Here is a 17,579-nt window from a genome sequence, read left to right as displayed (position 1 = left end):
TCCCTTAAATAAAACACTCATTATAAAACGGACTAGCGGGGGTCAAATCGGCAGAATTAACTTATTGCCTTTGCTCAAAGTTTAACCAAAAACTATTAAGTGCCAAATTCAATTTCACCCCGTGCATACCTCGTGCATGCTTAAAATAATACCTGTGGAATTCGGTCGTCTGAACTTGTCTGATAAGAAATTCTTATTAGTAACAGACAGCTGTGACAACTCCACCTTGCTCCACACTCTAAAGGAATGGATAAAGAATGGTTGTTTTCAACATTCGTTATACATTGCTTTAAATATAACAGCACAAAAGATCATGTGACAGTTTAAACCAACAATGAAAGTTAAATATATTTATTTTTTTATTTAAATCTAAAAAAAAGTTTTTATAGATATCATAATGATAATAAGGAGCAATGAGGGACTTTCCAATCGACGTTCCCCAAACACACGTTAGGTGGCGTTGTTCACGTTTAACGTGATAAAGATAAAAGATGCATGTCTGTTATCCACTACGAGTAAATAATAAGTTATTTATGAAATTAGAAGTTTAAACGAAAAAGAAAGACGAAGAAAGAACTTAACAACACCATCTATCGTGTTTTTGGGGAACGCCGATTGAAAAGTCCTTCATTGTCAACGTCATATATGTATTTTTTTTAATTTATTGTATGATCGGAAAATTGGTTGGTCTTTGTCGGAAAAGAACTTTCATGAACCCGTTCATTTCATTCCCACATTTTCCCAAAAAGCAATATACCTACGTGGTCCTGTGTTTTCCACTCTTATTTGTAAGGTTTACGAGTTTCATTTGTTAGACAAAGGGTACCGAGTACCTACTGGTTCCAAAGACCAAGTATTACTGGTTCTATGGTACTATATCAAAGAGGATTATAAAATCACTGGTGCATCTTCGAATACACCGGTGATCAGTATCATTACTAAAACGCTAATTTATATTCTCTTTGATCAGTAGGGTAGAAGAGGCGATAAAAACTAAAGAAATACAGTGTATATCGTTTAATATAATGAAAAATTCATTTTACAAAAATTCTGGTATATCTAATGAAAGAACCAATTAAAATTAAAATTTTAATTATGAAAAATCGTAAATGCATTACTTACGTAAAATAGGTATCTATCTTTACCTTGCTAAATTATAAAAATAAAATAAATTTAAAATAATCTTGATTTATGAATTTTCTTATAAAATTAATGCCTATAACACTTTCCAAAACTTTCAAATATTTCAATTAGTATTGTATTTTACCAGCTATTACAATGTGGCTTTCAATACTGATGCATGATTAAGTGTTTAATTTTTCAATTGAAATAGCTAGTAAACTACTATACTTATTTTCATTGTTCCGTTTGTTTCACTAATACTTAGAAAGTGTTTTATACAAGCTCTGCACGCTGGAGTGCCTCGGTAATGGGCAGGAATATTTATAAAAGGTGATATTATGAAATACAATGATGCTAAATTATGTCTCATGTATTTTCAGATAAATATTGGGAAAGCATTGTACGTTCCTGCAAATTACAAGTGTACTCCAGCACAAAACCGCTTTATCACTATGTATTTACAAATAATAAAATCAAATATTTATCTAAACAAAAATTACCACTTTACCAATTTTAAAAATGTATCAAAATTAACCGTTTGTGCAAATTATAACTTAATATTTATTTTGATAAAATTAGTTGTCATCATAAGACTCGCAGTTAGTGTAGCGTTACGAAATTTTTGTTCGGATAAATATTACTTCAGATATGGTAAATAGTGATTTAATACAGTCGACATACTGAGCACGGACTGAACGACCGGGTATAATTCAGCTGCCGCTATTTCACGAAATAACGGGTATTTCGCAATTCTTAAATAAATGGTATTTCCGCACTCGTATTTTAAACTAACTGTACAGTGTTTACTCATTCGCCGTTTCACTCGTAATAACTAAGTTTTAAAAATACGTGTGGTACGAAGTACTTTTAAAATGAGCGCGTCAGTGAACAACGTTATTCACATTAAAAGTACCACTATTTTTATTTATATTACTACGCTCATTATGCCGGTACCCGCCACGACCGGCCGACGACGTTCATCCGCAGTCCAAACGACGCGGCACCCAATTTCATAAAAATAATATTAATTATAGTAAATCATCCGAAGCGCAGTCGCGGCACGGACCGTCGGAGGCAGAGCACGTAGTGGTATATTATACAAGGCTAGGTACGCGGTTCACTGAGTCTATTCGAAGTTGGAGTTGAACATGTTGATATTGAGGTCTTCGAAGGTGGCGCCGCCGCTCTGGTCCAGTATCTGCAGCATGTCGGACAGCTCGTGCGGCGCGTGGCCCGCCTCAGCGCCCGGCGCCGGCGCCACGCCGCCTGCGCCGCCGCCCTGCCACGACCACATACCTACGACAGCAAACACATGGATATTACACTTTATACTACCCATCTTCAATAGCAGTTTCTAAATTTATAATGAATCAAACACCGCTACAGTAATCAGTTGGTCGTTCATGGATCACCGATCTCGAGCCCTGGGAGTGGTGGTGGTGGCGGCGGAGGTACTGACCGTGCGTGGGGTGCGGGTGGTGGTAGTGCGCGGCGGGCGGCAGGTAGGCGGGCGCGGGCGGCGAGCGCGCGGGGGACGCGGCCGCGCCCGCCGCGCCGCCCGCCTCGCCGCTGTACGCGTACGTCTCGTTGCCGGCGCCGCCCTGCATACATAACACACATTATATTGCTTTTGTTTTCTTTTTCCCACAGTATAACTTACATTTAAAGACATTATAAAAAAAATAAAGTTTAAAAACTAAAACCCGACTACGGCAAAATCACGCTCTAAAAAGTATGAAACAAGAAAATAGCTATATTTCTGTGAAATTCTTCAGAATAAAAACACAAGAAGACAGCCGTGGTCGAATGCCGTGATAAGCAAACTTTTAGGACAGATTGGCATACGACCACGGCATCTTATATACTTCCAAGTTGACAGGCGAAAACTTGGGTCAGTCGCTGTTTAAATTGTGTTTTTGTTGTTCTTAATGTTTCTGTATCTTGAACTTCTTCTACTTATTTGATACTCCAATTGACATTTAAACCTTATGAGAAGGACCTTTAAATAAACAAAACGTGTTGCGTACGAACCGGGCGCAGGGTGGTCCAGGTGGTGTGCGGCGGCGTGTTGGCGGGCCTGTGCGGCGAGTACTCGGGCGCGTAGTGCGGCGCGTAGCCCGCGGCCGGCGCGCCCGCCTCGCCCGGGGAGCGCGCGTGCGCCGCCGCGCCTACTGCGGGACGCACATACGTAAGCCTACTGGCTTCCACAGTAACACCTAACGTTGACTGACCACTACGACTAGTGCAAATAGAGGTAACTGTTATGTGTACCAAGCACAGTACACTTAATAAATAGCTCTATTTCACATAAAACAATATTACATGTGGACATAAGAAGCACAATCAGCCTCATTGCTAAATAAGGCTGTCAAAATAATATGTTTACAAACAACCCCTTTTTATTCCACTAAGATGTCTGATAAAGTTATGTTTTTACATATACCATGAGTTGTTTTAACTTTAACCAGCAACATCCTTGAGACAACAGCGCAACACGCAATGTCGCATGGCCATCTCGCTATTTGTGTGCATAGCCCTAATACATAATAAATTCCCACTAGACAGTGACCACGAAATACCACTAACTACGATCCTGACACACCACTTGCTTCTTCCACTCTCATCTAAATCTTCATACATGCTCAGTGTTTATACCTATAGCAAGATAAAAGCGAAAGTGTAGTGAATATGTACCTGGCGGCGCGTGATGCTGCTGGTGTATGGCGGGAGGCTGCGCCTGCGCCTGCGCCTGGTACACGTCCCGGTGCCGCAGGTGGTAGTCGTAGTTCTCCTCGGGCGCCGCCTCGCCCGCTGTACTGCCCAACGAACGACTGGGAACACAACAAGCTTTAGACATACCTCACTTCGTTTATATACTGTAAGGATCTGTCTCGTGAAACATAGGCAGCAGGTGCCACGAGTGGGCAATAAAACCATTTATTCATATCGGTCTTTACTTGTGATACGCTTGGTAGTAGAACCGCAAGCGCAAGAGCGATACTTTTTTTGTATAATCGCACTATGATCGCTACTAAGCATGGTGAACATTATAATACAGGTTAGTCAGTGATCGCAGTATGATATAATAGTCTACAATTTGATCATTAGGTATGTTGCGATGATCACAGAAATAATTAATGAAATAAATAAAATGCCGAGAATACTACTCACTTAGCCAAGGTATTTGTGCAAACGATATATTCTACGTCGTCGTTGTATGGATTTAAGAAGGCGAAGGCGGAAGTTCTCAGCCAAACCCACTCTCTGCTTTTGGTGCGAAACCGGTACATCAAAGAGATTATTTGGCCCTTTAATTTCAGCACTGCAAGACAAAAATATTATATAAGTACATCTTAGTAGACATCTACTAATATTCATCGCATCACAGATACTTGAGGTCATCAAAATAAAAATTATAAGTTAAAGTCACGCTAACTTGATCTAGGCCAGGTGATATTTTATAAGAATATGCAGAATGAAACTCTACAAAGAAATATAAAGCATCATTTTACAGTAGTCGAATTTGCCTCGCAGTAAATTCTATAACACACGTACACGCACGCATACGTGCGTACGTGTCAGTTAAACATATTTATTTTTACGAGGTAATACCCTAAGACCTTTACCAGATATTTTAAATAGGGTGGCAGTTAAATCAGTTACTTTTTACTAAACGTTAAAACACGACATTACTATGGAATTTGTATGAAAATGTACACTGTGATGTCATAGGAAAGCGTGATAAAATATCGAACTTATTATTACGTAAATAGAAAATGTTTCACGTTAGTTTTAGATCTGTGTTTATTTAGTAATCAGAATTTCATAATTTATCTTGAGCCTAGTACACGAGCAAATTGCTGACCTTGGTCAAAGTTGTCCCTCATATGCTGTTGGTCCTCGGGGTGGTAGAACTCGTAGCACAGTTTCCCGAGCAGGTCGGCGGGCGCGTACCCGACCACCTGCGTGGCGCGCTGGTCCGCGAACGTGAACCGCCCGTCCGCCGAGTGCCGCGACACGAACTCCACGCCGCCGCCGCACACGCTGCTCTCCGACGCGTTTGGTGTTGATGTCACCTGACAACCACGGCAAACATCGGTTACAATGACGGAGACCAAGCAACGTCGAGCGAGCAGCGTCTTAAATGGCAACACAGTAGTTCCTAATGTTATTTCAAAATTCAAATTGGTTATTCAATGTCCGGTTTTAGCAGAATCCGTTAGATATTGTTCAATGATGGAGGTGATAAAATAATCAAACAAATACAACTTGTTCCTATATTTGGACGCGAAGTTCATTGTGTACAAGATACAACACAGAAATAATATAATTTTATATCCAATTGTGATTGCCAGCTTACCTGTAATCTTCCGATGGCGACGAGACAGCAATGTGAAGCATGGAGCTCGTCTTCCACCGGGCGGTCCATCTGCATGCCTGGAAACAGATCTGATGTCCCACAATCGATAAAGTTATGTCTATTTTAATCCCTAACTCAGTCAATATCAATTAATACAAAATTACATATGTTAGCTTTAGAAACAATTCGGCAGCTTCTCAAAGTAAACATAGAAGCTCATAGAACTTAAAAAATCTAAAATTAATAAACTCACGCGAAATTGCTAAAGCTAGCATTAAATGTTACTATTTGATACATCTCTGTTTAAACACTACCTGTAGGAGGCCAGTTTTTAATATATCCAGTACAATGGACGACGGCATAGTTGTGGCCGTCGTGCGACGGACCCAGCGAGTTGCGCGCGCGCAGGCGGCCGAGATGGGCGCCCTCGGCCGACCCTCCGACACGCATGCGACAGATGAACCCGCGCCGCGAACCCATCACTTGACGCATGGATGCTAAAAAGAAAGAACAACTTGAAATCTGAAATCAGAGCACACACAATCAAATGTTTTAATAGTTTTCGACTACTTACATTGATGTCCCTCTTTTTTAACAGTTCCAGTCTTCAGATCTAAAATACGCCCCGTGTTCTGGGGCTCCTGGGTGCTCAATTGTTCTCGCACCTTTTCGACGTCATCAGGATGTACCTGATCATATAAGCACGACGAGTACCATTCTCCCTGTAGACAAACAATCCAAAATGTAACATATTCAACTGCAAATAAAGGATATTATATCGAAAGTGAAGATAAAATAAGTTGGTATATACCTGAGAGTAGTTCAGTACTGGAGCTATGCTGTCACTAACATAAATAATGCGGCCGGTGTCGCAGCTCACAACGAACAGGAATCCGTCGGCTGCTTCAAGAATCAAGTGCTTTAGTTCCTGGTCAGTTAAGAAAGACGGTTTGTAGGTACCATCAGTGGAAGTATTGCCGGTGCCTGGAAGAGATGTGAACGTAAAAAATAGTACTTCATACTTACGTTGCAGGTTTTATAACTATTACAAATTAAATTACCTCTCAAAGCTTTCATGTGTGCCACAGCCATCCGCAGTATGGTGAGCTTGTCGGGCTTGCGTGCGAGGGCGGAGCATGTTGGAACCATGTCAGATAGTTCCGTGATATACGCTGTCATCTTGTTCCGCCGGCGGCGTTCGATCTCGCAGTGATTCTCGCGACTAAAACAGCGCATATTGTTACTTTCCTTATCCACTTTATAAATGCTGCTCACGAGAACAGTTTAGCTCTATAAATAACGTAAATGAGCCAAACACTAAGAAGTTTATTATAATAAAAAGTAAAAATCTATCGGAGTAACTTTCTAAAAGGGATTCGACGTGAGGTATGATAATGAAAAGACATAAACGGGTTTAAAGTAATCATCTTATTATACCTAGTATGTCGTAAACTTAAGCAGACTAATATCATTATTGCGAATATTTTTAAGCGCGAAAGCTGCGCGTATCGCGTGATAAGACACGTTTTCAATCATCACATAGCAACTTAACAATAGACGGTTATGGGAAAGGCGGAGGCCTTCAAATTGAGCTCGTAGTAAACTGCCTCTTAATAACAATTATGTAAATTAATAGATATTGAGTGGCGTAATCGTGGTTCCGTCTTGCGTGAGAAAGTCACGGAAAAAAAAGCTATTTCGTGGTAAATCTGCAATGAACACAGTGGGTATTGTATGTTGTAAATATTCGGATATACCTATTTTTGAAATGAAGAAAACGATCCACTCGATGAAAGGCCAGTGTGGTCAATGTGGTGAATGTCTCTCATGGACATTTTTAGCATTACTTACCTCGCAAACCTCTCTTTGTCTTGAATATTGTCCTCCTCCATCCTTGTATATTTCCCGCCACTTGCGTCGTCTTCATCGGATCTGTATAGCAATGTAAGACATCAGGTGAAAGAAAATAAAATATTAAATAGCCCAGTGCGCAAGGACACCTAGATGAAGGAGCCTTGCTCATATTCAAAATCTTCCACTCTACATCTGAGACCTTTGTAGGACATTAATTAATGGATCATAATCGATATCACGTGCTTACTGCCGAATCATATGTGATTAACGAAACCTATTCGAAAATAATACCTACAATTTATCATTCTGATTTTCATTATCCTAAAGTTTTTAGTCTTAAGGTGATGCGTGTCAGTCAGCTAGGTAACGCTGCGTCAGCAGATGGCGTTACTTCTGCATTTTTCGTATTTTTTTCCATTTATTCGTTTAGTGTTGAGTTCTGACCCAGTGAAACGTTAGGTGGCGAAATCTTACATACATTATCTTTAAGTTAAGCTACAATTTTGAAGTATTTACTGCAGATATCATATTAAAACATTGCATCAAAAGTTGGTGTCATTTCAATTTGTGTACAAACACGAAGCTGTCACACACACATGCGAACTAGGTTAGCTATTAAAAGAGATGCATAATTTGAAGTCTACTTCTAACTTCTAAATGGCGCATTTGGTAAAGCAGTCGCCGCCATTCTTAAGTTTCACGGTTCAAACCCAAGTGCATGTTTTAATTGTTTTTACTTTTTGTATTTTTTTTTACAATTGAATTTGGCGAACCCGTTTATTTGTTACGGAATTTTCAAAAAGTATCACTTTTACCAGTAATATTATAATTATACAATAATGTACTTTGCACTAAAGTACCTTCCGTAATTTCCGTATTTTTTATTTTGTAAAATTCTAACAGGCATTAATCGCATCAGTGAACATGCGGCTAACTAAAAAACTACTGAACGGATTTTCATACGGTTTTCACCAATGAGTAGAGTGATTCATGGGCGTGCTTTAGGGTATATAATTTATACAAGTATTTTTTGTTTGTATAAAATGGTTCAAAAATGATGATGAATATCAAACATAATTATCGTTACAAATCCCAGGTAGCACACTGGCTGATTAAATGTCGAACCTGCCTCTTATTTAAGTGTAAAAGTGTTATATAAGATGTTTAATGGTTTTTTTAGCTTCCATAGGCTGCTATGAAACTTTGAAATAAGTTAGTTAATCAATGGTTGGTAAAAGGTACATGTAAAATACGTAATTAAGCTGTGGACTGCATACGAGTTCATAGTTAGTGTTTTATAACGTTTTTTGCTGTTGAATGGCTGAAAAATATTCTTTTATAACGGCAGCTGGTTAACGGTACGGCCCAGCGGTGTTCTAACGCTTAAAGCTGGTGAAGGCATCTTTTATCAAGCTTTTACACTACTTGTGGTCTATTTTGAAACCAATAAACAGACTTCTGGTTAAAGCTGTAAAATAAATACTTTAAACAGCCTGCAGCTGCTTAAAATACGTTAAAGTATAATTTAATTACTCCTGAAGCTGTAAAAGTGTATCGAGTCGTATATTTTAAAAGCTTGGATTGCAAAGCTGTTTTGTATAATTTTACAAGTGGCTTATAATTCTTGTAGAAACGTAGTGTCATTTATGCGTACTTTTATAAAGATTATCACATTCCGGCAAACCCTTATGGAACTTGTTGCTCTTGATGACTCAGGTTTGGGCTGTGATCCGCCATTCAGGACAAAGGAATTTATATATATATATATATATATATATATATATATATATATATATATATATATATATATATATATATATAGATAATACCGGTTTAACGGTTTTTATTATTTGCCAAAGGAGCCCTAATATGCTGCATAAAGTAGTTGCTGAAATACGATATACCTCATTAGTCATTAGAACTGCGTACCCCAAAACCTTGTAAAAACTAAATGTGTAATTGAAAGTATCTTATGCAGAACATAAGCAGCCTGTGGCTGATTATTGGTATTCTTTTCAGCAAATAGAATCACAAGATATTTTTTCAACGACTTAAGCTGAAACCTTATGGACGCCATAACTAACCTCAAAAATACAGTTTGTATCAAATTTTAAATCCTAAATTCTTCAAAACTACACATTTATTTCACATAATAACTATGTTTCAACTTAAAGTACGTTCATAAAAGGGTATTATATATGATTACAAGTAAAATTTTACCAAAAGCTTTTTCACTCGAAACTTATCTACACATTTCTTTCAATATAATCAAATAATTCTAAGGGCGCATCAATTATTAGTTATAAATTAGTATATACTACACGATAAAGTTGCACTCGCAATCTGAACTTATTATAATAATCACTGGTTCAAGTTACCGTAACTCGAAGCAGTAATATTTTAATTAAAAATGGGTGCCATGTCGCTGTTGAATAGAAACTTATTCTTCTGTCGTTAAAAATTAAAAAATATTAAATATTTTTATATGGAAAACTGAAAAAAACGTTTCAATTGGATACCGAGTACGTCAAAAGCTGCGCAAGCGCTGGATATGGTAATCTTAAACAGAATGAAACGTTTCGAAAGTGTTTATTGCAGCTTTAATTAAGCCTTTATTAACGTAAACCACAGCCTATTTTCAGCCATTATAATACCAAAGGCTGGTTAATTTGGGGCCCTTTTTGGCTGAAAAAGCGCTTTTTCAGCTTTAATACAGCCAATTTAAATACCGTCATACAGCATTGATATTCTTAACCAGCACTTGTTCAGCGCTTATGCAGCAATTTTGTGCTACCTGGGATATAGCCGACTTGGAGCTTTCGGCGAAAACGCTGCCTGAGCCCATTGAGATATAACAAAACAACGTATGGTTGAATTGTTCCATTTTTGTAGGTCTACCGGAAAGTCCACAATATGTCATAATAATTATATTGTGTATTGTATTGTGTATAAAGAATTGTGTATATGTATTGTATGATTTTACAAATAACGATCACAGTACAGTAATAATAAGGTAGATTTTTCCTAAATTGCGTCGGTTCAAACTTTGACGCATCGCGTTTGAAAGATGTAATAGCGCTTCAGGACGTCCCGCAAGCACGGCGCTGATGTCGCAGTATCCGCATATAATTATTATGACTTGTCATTTAGTTCCAATAAAATCCGCAGGACTTCATACGTATGTCAGTGACAGCTGGTGATAGCATGCGGGACACTTAGCAGCTAATCGAATTTTATGTTGTTTTCGCGCCCAGTCCAGACTAGTGTTGCCGCTCGATAGTGCCCTATCGATAGTTTTCGATCGAACTATCGATAGTTTACCAAAAAACGATAGTATCGATAATTAATCGATAGTATCGATACTATCGATAGTATCGATAGTATCGATAGCTCTTTTTTGGCGATACTATTGATAAGCAACGATAGTATCGATACTATCGATAGTATCGATAGTTAAAAGATGAAAAACTATCGATAGTATCGATACTATCGATAGTATCGATAGTTGAAAAACAAAAAACTATCAATACTATCGATACTATCGATAGTATCGCTCTTCGATATTACGCAAGCTATCGATACTATCGATACTATCGATAGTTTTGTATGATCGATAGTGACCTTAATTTCGATAGTATTGTAAAAAAAATCCTATCCACTCCACTTAACAGTGTTTTTTTAAGTTTAGAGAATTGCCTACTTCAAAACCAAATATCCACTGCAAAAACACCCACGAAATATAAAATACACTTCTCATCAAAAAAATCGAAACACTTCCGTTTTCATTGTTTCTGTCCGAATTTAACACAAAAAAGAATTCATACGATGAAAAAAAATACATAAATGTATAGCTGGCAGTTTGGCCATTACAGTAATAAGCGAAAATTCTAAATTCAAAATTAGAATTTCATTTGTTTATCTTATAAACGAAATGAATCACTGTTTTGAGACAAATGTGTGTTTAGGGTTGGAGTACATTTAGCGTTTAAAAACTAAAAATTGGCGCCTATCCTTAAACTTTTTGTTTTTTATTTCAGTACTGTGACTTTGGGACGTCTGAAAAAAGGTTTTTTTTCTAAAACGTATGGATACTTCGCCCACAGAAGCCGCCCAAGTTGTGGCATTGCTGGATTCTGGCCTTAGTCAGCGTGTTGTGGCTGCAAGACTGCATCTAAGCCTGTCATCTGTTCATAGAGTCTATAAACGTTATCGGGAGACTGGTTTGTTCACGCGCCGTTCAGGATCTGGCAGGAATCGGGTCACTTCTGAGCGAGATGATCGATTTATTGTAACAACTTCTTTAAGAAATCGACGCCTTAACGCTTTTCAACTGCAGCAGCGGCTTCGTGTTGTACGAAGGGTGGCTGTAAGTGACTCTACAATTAGAAGAAGGTTGAAGGATCGTGGACTGGTACCGCATAAGCCAGCAAATGGGCCGAAATTAACTGCAGACCATCGAAGAGCGCGCCTTAACTTTGCACGTGAGCACCTAAATTGGTCATACCTACAGTGGAGCAAAGTTCTCTTTTCTGATGAGTGTAAAATTATGCTGTATAGTAACGACGGAAGGAACAAGGTCTACAGAAGAGACGGAGAACGCTATGCACAATGCTGCATTGAAGAAAAGGTCAGCTATGGTGGCGGTTCGTGGACGGTTTGGGGAGGAATCAGCGCCGACGGTAAGACAGAGCTTGCTTTCGTGTCTGGGCCACGTCTGCCTGCACTAAACTGTCATCGGTACGTCGAAGAGTGTCTCGAGCCTCATGTGATGCCCTATGCACATTTTATTGGCAACGGCTTCATATTCATGCACGACAATGCTAGGGCTCACACCGCGGGCGTCGTACGAGATTATCTTAACGAAGTCGATATCTCTATTATGGAATGGCCAGCAAGAAGCCCGGACATGAATCCCATTGAACATCTGTGGGATGAATTAAAGAGACGAATTCGAGCAAGAGATCCTGCCCCAGAAACACTTAGCCAGCTGCAAGATGCAATCCAAGAGGAATGGGACAATATACCACAGCATGTGATCGTGACTCTCATCCGATCGATGAAGAACCGTATGGAAGCAGTAATTAGAGCTCGGGGAGGGAATACAAGTTATTAAATAAACGTTTTTTAGCTTTTTTTTTCATTTACGTGTGTTGTTTTATCCATTTCCTTTATACTCCATACGGAATAAAAATGACTCATTTAACAAAATACGAAACCTATGAAAAATTCATTTAAATTTAGAACATTAACATTAAGATTTGATAAGCTCATATTACTCACTATTAAACGACATTTAACATTTATTCCTAAATGTACACATTTTTCTGATAATCCTGACAAAACGTAAACTTGCAAGGTGTTTCGATTTTTTTGATGAGAAGTGTATATTAAATACGAGCTTTAAATGGTGTGAATTGTTCCACACAATGCTACATTCAATGCTATCGAAATTAAGGTCACTATCGATCGTACAAAACTATCGATAGTATCGATACTATCGATAGTATCGATAGCTTGCGCAATATCGAAGAGCGATACTATCGATAGTATCGATAGTATTGATAGTTTTTTGTTTTTCAACTATCGATACTATCGATAGTATCGATACTATCGTTGCTTATCAATAGTATTGCCAAAAAAGAGCTATCGATACTATCGATACTATCGATAGTATCGATACTATCGATAGGCCTATCGATTGGGTACATGATTTTGGCTGTTTACTATCGATAGTAAAACTATCGATTTTTCGGCAACACTAGTCCAGACGACTTGCAGCGCATTTCTGGACTTATATTTACGCGTGGTATTGTTAGGTTAAGTAGTTCAGGTTAGGACGTTTTTTTTAACGAGGACGTTAAAAAATGACGAGGCTGGGACGTGTTGAAGTAGTATTTCCATATATACGCGGCCTGAAATGGGCTGTTTTGGGGACCTGAACTGGTTGCTGTCGAACTTATTATCACGTTTTCTTGATTAAAATTCATAAATAAGTCAAATAGAAAAAAGAAAAAAGATTTTCGTTAGTTTTAGATCTGTCATGATGTCTGTGATGTTTGTTTATTATACATAAGAATTTCAAAATTTATCTTATTTTTTTCCCAAAGGGCAAGGCAAAGGGAACTATGCCCATACAGCCATGTCTTGTGTTTTTTTTTCTTGATGATGAAATGATGAAACCTAAGCCCCCACACAGACTCTTACTCCAAACCCCAAACGAAGTAAGCGGCTTGTTGGCGCAAAGCGAAAATAGATAGGTACACTTTGTTTATTGAATATTCCGATTTAATAATACTATCGGGAATGTTTTCCGACTAACTTAATGTGATCATTAACCACAAAACACCACTTCGTATTTATTATTTAGATTATTCAATGAAGAAAGCAACCTTCCCGTTCCCGTTCCCACCAAAAAGTCCGCGGCAAAGAGAATATAAATAAATCTGTATGTTGGATGGAAAAACAATTAATTATAAATGACTACTATTTAGGCCGGCAAATGCAACAACTTTCTTTTTGATTTGGTTTTCCCCGAAGGGTAAGGCAAAGGGAACTATGCCCATACAGCCATGTCATTTTATGTATTGATTTTTTATTATAATATATGTCCTCTTTTAAAACACGGTACTTACCCATTATTTAAAAATGTTTAAAAAATATGCGTTAAAACAAAAATATTTTTCCAATATTCCTTTTCTCAGATTGTAATATTTTTAGTTTTTTATTTATTCATACAAAATCTCTTTATAAATTGTCACTGACATTCTATTACACTTGTCAAGTAGTCAAAGCCTTTAGAGAAAAAAAAAACTATCACGCACACACACTAACATTGACACCACTACACGCTCAGCAAATACACTGTAATCTGCACCACTACAAATGTAGAATTGATCAAAATTGAGGATCTGAAATATGGTACTTCTCGTATTCGGACCCTAAATTTTTGTTAGTTTGCGAAAATAATACACCAAAATATTACTATTTATCGGTTTTATAACAATATTCCTCTATCCGTTTTCCTGTAGCACTGCATCAACTTTTGTATGGAAAACGAATCACCTTAAGTCATAGAATAATAAATAATACGTATAAAACGGAAACTACGTACAGACCAACAATAAATCTTGAAAAAGGTATAAAATGGATCATATCTAAACCGTAAATAATCGCTAAACTAAACACACACTGGCTGTTTCTGGTAGCCAATGAGCCCCTATATGTAATTTTTCATTTTGAACTGGAATCTTTGGGCTACCCTGTATAAATACCTCAGTAGCTATTTGAAATTTAGTCGAGGCAAGTACCTCAAATAGATAATATTTACAAACTAAATTTTGTTATTAACTACTTCTATCTTATGAAAATTAAGATTATTGAATATTAGGATAATTCACAATGAATAATGTAGTGTTATGCAATATTAAGACAATGAAATATGTAGAAACAGCATGTTAGGACAACCAACTATAGAATAATAAACATTAGGATATTCTATTGAATTTGTTACAGCTTCAAGGCCCACTTCTCCTTCTTCTAATTCTTTTATCCCCTGTTGGGATGAAGGGGTTGAATAATAGATTCAACCCTCCAGCACTCCTCGCGATATTATGCAGCTTCCATAGCTTTCTCCCATAACATGCACAGTTTTTATTTCCTGGTCAACCAAGGCTCCTTATGAATTTTCCACACGCACAGCAGTTCAGAGCGCATCAAGACAGGTGTTACACGTCTTTTAAGGACTTGACCAATCCACCACTATTTCCGTGAGCAGATATCAGTCTCCACAGAATTTTGCCTAGTCAATCTCCACTTTGTGTGTATAATAGTTTTAGGCCAGAAGATCTTTAATATTTACCGTAAACATTTATTAACATACACTTGGAGTTTGCCAGTCAGGTCTTTTCAGACAAACCATGTATGTCCCATGAGGGTTCCATATTTATATTGAGGATCGGAACCCTAAAAGCAGTGTAGTAAAGATAGATAAATAAATTAAACTGGTCTACATGGTATAGGTATATAAAAACAAATATAATCTTACGAATACATCATTTTACAAGTCATCAGAAAATCCATACATATACTTAACAAGTAGAGAATATAGTATGTAACTGCACTTTTAATAAATGCAGAATATCTTTATGTTAATGTTAAGTAATATTTATAAACATTATTTAATAATATGTTCACTGAAAAAAACCAAAGGCACCGTAAGAATTGCAAAATACCAACTTCATCAAATCCACTACTTGTAAATACAATATGTATAAAACTAAAATGTTATGATTAAGCAACATATATGCAGTCTGACTCACCCAATACTGCCAGCACGGCGCTTTTGTATATCCTTTGCTGGGTCAGCCCCTATAAACATAATTTATGATTTATACTCTACTATTCATTACAAAGTATGTTCTTTATTCAAGAACAATTTGATGTTGTTTCAAATAAAGTACCAAATTATTAACAATCTACATTAACTGTTGAACTCAATATACTGCATAAATAGAATCAAATAATAATATCACATACCTAGGTAGGCTAGGTAGGTAGTAGGGATACTATTTTTTTTAACTATAAAATGGAAAAATACTGAACACAAAAAATAAGTATAAAATATATATTTAAAAGTGTGCTGTATGAATGTGGATATAGAAGTTGTGTATCTATGCAATTCTTATGTGCTGGCCTAAGCATTATTTTCTGCAAGGTGCAGTAAGATGAACAAAATTAATAGAATTAGAAAATAAAGGCATGCTTATGCTAATTTTATAAAAAATAAAACTGATTTATTGACTATTAAGATTAATAGAAAAACATTGGTTAAACTTTAATATTTGACATCAGGGTCATTTTAACCTAAATCATTTTAGCTTAAAATGACCTTGATGTCATTTTATGCTAAAAGGGAATTTTATTGTCGTAACCTTGACCATACAAAATACCTACCTCAAAATAAAACAAAGTACTAAAATGGTGTATAGAAAGCAACTTAATTTTATTACATTATTCGTAGAACATAAATTAAAGTAATAAAACTAACAGTGGAAGTGGCACTTTGTCAGCATGAGAATTTATTTAGGTAGTTTATATTCAAGTCACTCTCTTGTTTGATCAAAGGTACTGATTAACTCAACCCAAACTTTTTGTGTACTGCCTACTGTAGTGAATAGATCGTTTTTCCTTAGATACCAAACACAATACAAAGGCATTTTTTATAAAGAAATACGGATTTTAGCATTCCTTGCGTCGCTAACAACGCGTCACGCGGAGCAACGTCAACTAAATAGGTCGATAACTTTTGTGACTTTCTATTACATATTATGTAAAAAATCTTTGTTAAATAGTTAAATTATATGATTCATGACCCTAATACTCGGGGAACATGAAATTTAAGTACAAAATGTATTTTTGTGAAAGCAAAAATAAAATTACCAACCGGGGATAGTGGGAGCCACGGCAGACATCGGTCAATAAACTCATTAGTTCACTTTATATTATCACTAGCTAATGATATATGATAAATTTGATTTGTACACCAAGAATTATAACGTTACACAAAAGACAAGACGTACGTTGTTTATCGTAAACTCTTCAACACAACACAAACGCCATTTTTAATTTACATTAGTGTTACCCAGCTTCTTTAACTTTTTCTACCAAAGTGTCACACAGTGCTACCATAAGAAAAAATATTGGATCTTGATTCTTGAAAGAAAAAAATACTCTTTGAAATACGCACTTATAGCACCACACCACACACACCGTTCAAGACCTTGCTGTTCAAGACCAACTAGGCCTAAATAGGAGGTCTAGGTATATATGTTGAGGTCTAGGTACACATGTTTATGAAATACGATGTTCGTGCGTCACCCAACAGGGTCCACATAATATCAGCGTCGTGGTTCACGCCGCGACTTGTGCTGAGTGAGGCCCTTTTATCGCAGGACGTCCACCACCACCTTATGGTCATTTCGACAAACATCCGTCTTGCTTTTTTGTAATTGTTTTAGTGGAAATTTGATAATGATGTTGTTGTCTTTTTTTGTGTGTGGCGTCCTTTTATAATAAACTTTTTCTATTCTATTCTATATGTTTTGCAGTTGATAAACGAATCGCGACGTATTTCTATGTATAGAGATAATAGTTTTTAGAGGTTCGGAACCCTAAAAACCCCAAATACATAACATAATAACATAAGCTCACGACTATATCCCAATTGGGGTAGTCAGAGGTACAC

At 37.0% G+C, this 17,579-nt stretch overlaps 1 protein-coding gene across 3 annotated transcripts; it reads right to left on the bottom strand.

Annotated features, from left to right (window-relative positions):
- Window positions 1-1,002: 1,002 nt before the first annotated feature.
- On the bottom strand, window positions 1,003-16,978 carry LOC126377720 (aryl hydrocarbon receptor nuclear translocator homolog). Of its 3 annotated transcripts, none has more exons than XM_050025509.1 (14): window positions 16,779-16,975; window positions 15,655-15,703; window positions 7,334-7,414; window positions 6,544-6,704; window positions 6,294-6,466; window positions 6,057-6,204; window positions 5,797-5,979; window positions 5,483-5,571; window positions 4,988-5,198; window positions 4,294-4,444; window positions 3,817-3,953; window positions 3,154-3,293; window positions 2,582-2,723; window positions 1,003-2,418 (listed from the first exon to the last, which is right to left on the bottom strand). In XM_050025509.1, the coding sequence occupies exons 1-14, from the start codon at window positions 16,804-16,806 to the stop codon at window positions 2,249-2,251; spliced, it is 1,863 nt and encodes a 620-aa protein (XP_049881466.1). In that variant the 5' UTR covers window positions 16,807-16,975; the 3' UTR covers window positions 1,003-2,248. The 3 variants fall into 3 exon arrangements, with proteins under 3 accessions (XP_049881466.1, XP_049881475.1, XP_049881482.1); XM_050025518.1 differs by having other exon boundaries at window positions 5,483-5,559; XM_050025525.1 differs by lacking the exon at window positions 15,655-15,703 and having other exon boundaries at window positions 16,779-16,978.
- Window positions 16,979-17,579: the final 601 nt, after the last annotated feature.

This window comes from Pectinophora gossypiella, chromosome 2 (genome assembly GCF_024362695.1).
Source record: "Pectinophora gossypiella chromosome 2, ilPecGoss1.1, whole genome shotgun sequence".
Lineage (NCBI taxonomy): Eukaryota > Metazoa > Arthropoda > Insecta > Lepidoptera > Gelechiidae > Pectinophora > Pectinophora gossypiella.
Note: the sequence above shows the minus strand (reverse complement) of the source record. Positions and strands in the feature narration are given on the sequence as shown.

What these genes read in the sequence shown, in the direction of transcription:
- LOC126377720 (XM_050025509.1), bottom strand. Translation starts at nt 16,806, where the DNA reads ATGTCTGCCGTGGCTCCCACTATCCCCG. An exon ending in TCGCCATCGGAAGATTACAG is followed by an intron (nt 5,199 to 5,482) that starts GTAAGCTGGCAA and finishes CGTGGTTGTCAG; the next exon opens with GTGACATCAACACCAAACGC. An exon ending in CCTGGACCACCCTGCGCCCG is followed by an intron (nt 2,724 to 3,153) that starts GTTCGTACGCAA and finishes TTATGTATGCAG; the next exon opens with GGCGGCGCCGGCAACGAGAC.